This window comes from Thalassophryne amazonica, chromosome 14, assembly GCF_902500255.1.
Source record: "Thalassophryne amazonica chromosome 14, fThaAma1.1, whole genome shotgun sequence".
Taxonomy (NCBI): Eukaryota; Metazoa; Chordata; class Actinopteri; order Batrachoidiformes; family Batrachoididae; genus Thalassophryne; species Thalassophryne amazonica.
In genome coordinates this window covers 8,212,768-8,217,881 of record NC_047116.1, presented here as the reverse complement: position 1 = coordinate 8,217,881, position 5,114 = coordinate 8,212,768, and the positions used below count along the sequence as shown (strand labels likewise).

At 38.8% G+C, this 5,114-nt stretch overlaps 1 protein-coding gene across 2 annotated transcripts; it reads left to right on the top strand.

The window, feature by feature from the left end:
* The first annotated feature begins 754 nt into the window (after window positions 1-754).
* On the top strand, window positions 755-2,947 carry LOC117525106 (oocyte zinc finger protein XlCOF6.1-like). 2 transcript variants are annotated; one of them, XM_034186946.1, is made up of 3 exons: window positions 755-1,373; window positions 1,626-1,859; window positions 1,944-2,947. In XM_034186946.1, exons 1-3 carry the CDS (start codon window positions 758-760, stop codon window positions 2,435-2,437), a joined length of 1,344 nt encoding a protein of 447 aa, XP_034042837.1. In that variant the 5' UTR covers window positions 755-757; the 3' UTR covers window positions 2,438-2,947. The 2 variants fall into 2 exon arrangements, with proteins under 2 accessions (XP_034042837.1, XP_034042836.1); XM_034186945.1 differs by lacking the exon at window positions 1,626-1,859 and having other exon boundaries at window positions 757-1,607.
* The last annotated feature ends 2,167 nt before the right edge of the window (window positions 2,948-5,114 follow it).

Here is a 5,114-nt window from a genome sequence, read left to right as displayed (position 1 = left end):
TACAAAACATGTACATGTAACCGTGCTCTGTGCCACATTGCGTAAAAAAAAAAACACATTCTGCCGCGCTCATGTCTTTCTGAACAAGTCCTGAAGAAGAAGCATGTTCCTCTGATGCTGCAGTTTCAAAAGAAACGCGCAAAGAATAACTATAACTCGATAACTCCAGATAACATGTCCATTATTTATACGAGCGTTCTTCCGGGTACAACTCGATATGACATCATTTGCGCATGTCACAAATGGCAGACGTCACAACACAAAGCATTATGGGATTGCTCTACTGACTGAATCAGATGGTAATCACAGTGCATGTAAACCCGCACAGCAAGCGGATCACATTATGGCACGTTCACGTAAACAGGACAATCTGATCCACCAAGCGGATAGAATTCAATCAGATCAACATTAAAGTGCCCATATAAACGTGGCTACTGTAAAGCGCTTTGAGCTTGTGTATCAGATGGGAAATGTCCTGTAGAAATTCAGTCCATTTAATATTGTGTTTGAGAAACAGCAACATTAATAAAGATTAATTAAATTAGTTGGCTTATATTTTGAATGAGTTATAATGTCATTATAGATGTGTTCATGCCATATTTCAAGGATTTGGCTATAACATTGGAGTCCAATTCGTTTGTGTGAAATATAAAACAAATTCTCCTGATGTACATTTCCACTAACTTGGTGTCGTCAGGTCAAACTCACCACTCTGGTATGTTATTTTAATGAGGGTTGTTCTGACATTTAGTGATAAATGAATTTCTTCTTTGCAGACATGAAGCAGACGTTGGTGATTAAAGAAGACGTTCTCTCTGAACACGAAGAATGGAATCTGAGTGTTAACCAGGAGAACATTAAAGAAGAAGAGAAGCTGTGGATAAGTTGGCAGAGGGAACAACGTCAGCAGCTGGAGGAGGCAGATCTCATCCAGTTTGGTTTCACTGCCATCCCTGTGAAGACTGAAGATGATGATGAAAAATCAGAGTCATCAAAACTTTATCAAAGCCAAAGTGATGAGAGCACAGAGGCTGAGCCTGCAGCCAGCAGCTCATCTGTACACAGAACACTGACTGCAAAAGCTGAAGGAGAGGACGATGGACAACCTCAACCAGCCACCAACTCAGGTCCAAACAGTCATTTACAACCAGATACCATTAGTAGGAGTTCAGATAGTTCAGAGACAGAGACTGATGACAGTTATAACTGGAAACAGACCAGAGAACGTGAGTCAGGTTTTCACTATCAAAAAAATAACAATATTGTTAGTTCAAGCAAGTGCACCATTGCTGAGAATCACTGTAGTTGCTCTAAATATGGAAAAGCATGTAGTTACATGATCAACTCAGAGAAACACAAGGAGAGGCAAGCAAGTGTAAAACCATTTCGCTGTCCTAAACGGGGTAAAATACAAAAACAAAAGGGCACTTTGAACACACAAATGAGAATACAGAGGGGGAAGAAATCATTTGGCTGTTTGGAGTGTGGTCAGAGATTTGGGCGAAAGAGCAGCCTGGATACACACATGTTAATTCATACAGGACGAAAGCCATTTGGCTGTTCTGAATGTGGTAAAAGATTTGGACAAAAGAGCAATCTAAATACACATATGAAAATTCATACAGGACAAAAACCATTTGGGTGTTCTGAGTGTGGCAAAAGATTTGGACAAAAGAGCAGTCTGAATACACACTTGATAAATCATACAGGACAAAAACCATTTGGCTGTTCTGTATGTGGTAAAAGATTTGGACAAAAGAGCAGTATGAATACACACTTAATAATTCATACAGGACAAAAACAATTTTGCTGTTTTGAATGTGGTCAAAGATTTGGACTAAAGAGCCATCTGAACAGACATATGATAATTCATACAGGACAAAAACCATTTGGTTGTTCAGAGTGTGATAAAGTATTTGGACTAAAGAGTGATCTGACAAAACACATGATAATTCATACAGGACAAAAACCATTTGCTTGTTCTGAGTGTAATCAAAGATTTAGACAAAAGAGCCATCTGAAGACTCACATGATAATTCATACAGGACAAAAATCATTTGGCTGTTCTGACTGTGGTCAAAGATTTGGACAAAAGAGCAATCTGACAAAACACATGAGAAGTCATACAGGACAAAAACCATTTGGATGTTCTGAGTGTGGTCAAAGATTTGGACAAAAGAGCAATCTGACAAAACATATGAGAAGTCATACAGGACAAAAACCATTTGGATGTTCTGAGTGTGGCAAAAGATTTGGACTAAAGAGCATTCTCAACACACATATGATAATTCATACAGGACAAAAGCCATTTTGGTGTTGTAAGTGTGGTCAAAGATTTAGACAAAAGAGCCATCTGAATAGACACATGATAGTTCATACAGGGGAAAAAATGGCTGCTCTCATTGTGGAAAAACATTTAGAACAAAAGGCAGTGTGAAGGTGATGTGTTTAGATGTTCATGGTCATTATCCTGCCAACAAGGCATTGCAGTAGTTGAGGTGTGACATGGCGAGTCTGCATCAGGAGTCCTGTTGCATTCTGAGATACTCTCTGATTCACCAAGTGTAAATTTAGATGCTTGGGGAAAATACGGACTTTTTGTGTGTGTTTGTTCCTGAAAGATTTTGTTTTTGTTTGGTTCCTATAAGCACTGTTTATAATTCTTCCTCACAGAATTTTAAAATGTTAAATTGTGGCGAAAATAGTGAAATTAGCCGAAACAAGTTTTCTTCTTCCCTTTCCAACAGATTTAATTTAATGATTGTTTCATTTTCTTCATCTAAGCACTGTTTGTAATGAAATTATAAATTTTAAGACAATAGGAACTTTATGGTGAAAATCACCCATAGTGTTTCTTCTTTGATTTTTTTTTTAATTTTATTATTTTTTTTTTTTATGGCTTTTGATTCAAATTATTTTTTGATTCATTTAAGTACTTTGCACTTCTTTCTCACAAAACATATTGTTAATTGATCATAGATGGTTGGGAAAACAATAAAATTTGCCAAAAATGCTTCTTTTCCTCGAGTTTTTGAAATTTGAATTCTGTTTGATTCATTAAAGGACTTTTCTTCCTTGCAGAATTTTAAAGTTCTGACTTTGGAGAAAATGTCTACCTTTTAGTGTGATTTTGTGTCATGATGACTCTTTGAAGTGACAACTGTTAATTTTGATATATTTGCAGTAAAAGAGCAGCTCCTCTTCATGAAAAGAGGGGCTGCTGCTGCACGTGCACAGATGTGAACACACCCTGACTGGCTAGAGAGAGACGGGTTGATGCATGCTCATAAGTGTCTGTCATCAGTGTGGTAACGGTGAAAAAGATGAGTGTAAGAACTACAGCTACATGTTCAGTCAGCCTGTAAAAACAGCCTCATAGGAGTTCCAGCTGCATGTTTACACAGCTCAGTTAAAACCAGGCTAAAATGGTGGTGTGCTCTGCTACAAACCAATTTGGCAGCAGAAATGCGTGAAGATCAATGAACTGAGGACAACCAGGTGTCCAGATTTACAACACTGCAATTCAGCTGCTCTGATCCAGGTTTCTAACGGTGTTGGCGAGCCGTGTGTGTGGTGAGCTTCTGTAGTGGGAAATATGGAGGAGGTTATCAAGGCTACAGGTCAACGAGATCAGGAAACGCCTGATCACATAATTATGAGATCTCATAATTATGAGCAGGGGTGCACATAACTGGTACTCATGGTGCTCATATGTGCTAAAAATCGTTCATGCACAGCAGACAGAGGGGAAACACTTTTCCTACAATCTGTCATTGCTTTCCTCCTATGAAGTGCTTCCTTGATAGTTTTCTATATATTGTCAATATTATCAAATATTAATGTCTTTGTCTTTACTTTGATGCCTTTACTTTGATGAACTGCTTTTCATCTTGTTTTGATTCTGTTCTCTGTTTTTCATATATACATAGATGCATGTGTAAGAGTTCATGCACCATTATTCTTCTAAATAATCACTCGTTAAAACAGTAATACAAACTGAACTGTTGAAGTAACATTTGTTCTGCTTAATGAATGCGCAGACTGTTTTGCTAGAGCTATGTTTTTGTCGAGCACAGATTAATATTTCAGCCTTGAGCAGAGAATAACACAGCCTATACACTTAGTTCGAGGCTGGTGCTGTAATGTCTCAATTTGAAGAACAATTATTAGGTCTGTCTGAGCAAGACTGCAGGGTGCCTTCCAGGTGCGAAGTGATACAAGTATGAATTGACTGAAGAAAAGCAGCTGTGCCTTGTATATTGTTTTGTAATATATCTGTGTGCAATAAATTCAGGAGCAAAGTGGGCGGGCCCTTCAGAGCTGACTGACGGACAGTGAGGAGGGGTCATGCTGGCTCTCCTTGATCAGGAAATGAAATTCAGTCTGTAGCGTGATCATTCTTTGTGTTTAGTTAACCGAGTTGCTTTTTTACAGATTTTGTTGGGTATTTTCTCCTCCAAACATTTTTAAAACCTTTAACAAGACAAACAGAGTCAAGAAACACCAGTGAGACAGAAAATCAAATATTACGCGCGGAGTGCGGCCAGGCTGTACACCAAGGCTACACTAAAGTCTGGCCTGCTTTTCCGCTCTTTTTATTAAGAGACGCCCTCATCACATAAACAAGAAACTTGTCCTAAGGGTGGGGGTAATGACGCAAGACAAGTTTCTTCCCATAACATAAACGCATACGTCAAGTGCAGCTGTAAGGAAGAACACTTCAGGTCAGCACATCTCGTTCGTCTGTTGCAGGTATCAGCTGTTCTGCATCTGCCTGAAGTGTCCTGTCTTCCACACTCCTTCACACTAAACACCACATCACAATAGTCAAAACGTTCTCTTGCTCCCAGTCGTTAGAGGCTGCGAAAACAAAGTTATGTTATAACAATAAGTACATCCAGTCCTTCATTCCCAGCTCAGATTGACCCCAGAGTGCTAAAACAAAATTGAATTCTCAGGATTGCATTAAGACAGGTGCAAAACAGCACATCTCCGTTCTCATGAGAAAGAAGACAAAGCTAAAACAAGGTTGAATAACACGTACGTTCTCAGGGTGAAGTGCAAAACAGCACAACACCGTTCTCATGAGAAAGAAGACAAAGCTAAACAAGGTT

Excerpts from the sequence above, each read along its gene's own strand:
- LOC117525106 (XM_034186946.1), top strand. The coding sequence starts at position 758 with ATGAATTTCTTCTTTGCAGACATGAAGCAGACGTTGGTGATTAAAGAA. Across the intron at positions 1,374-1,625 it reads ACACAAGGAGAGGCAAGCAA|GACAAAAACCATTTGGGTGT; the intron begins GTGTAAAACCAT and ends AAATTCATACAG. Across the intron at positions 1,860-1,943 it reads AAAGAGCCATCTGAACAGAC|ACATGATAATTCATACAGGA; the intron begins ATATGATAATTC and ends ATCTGACAAAAC.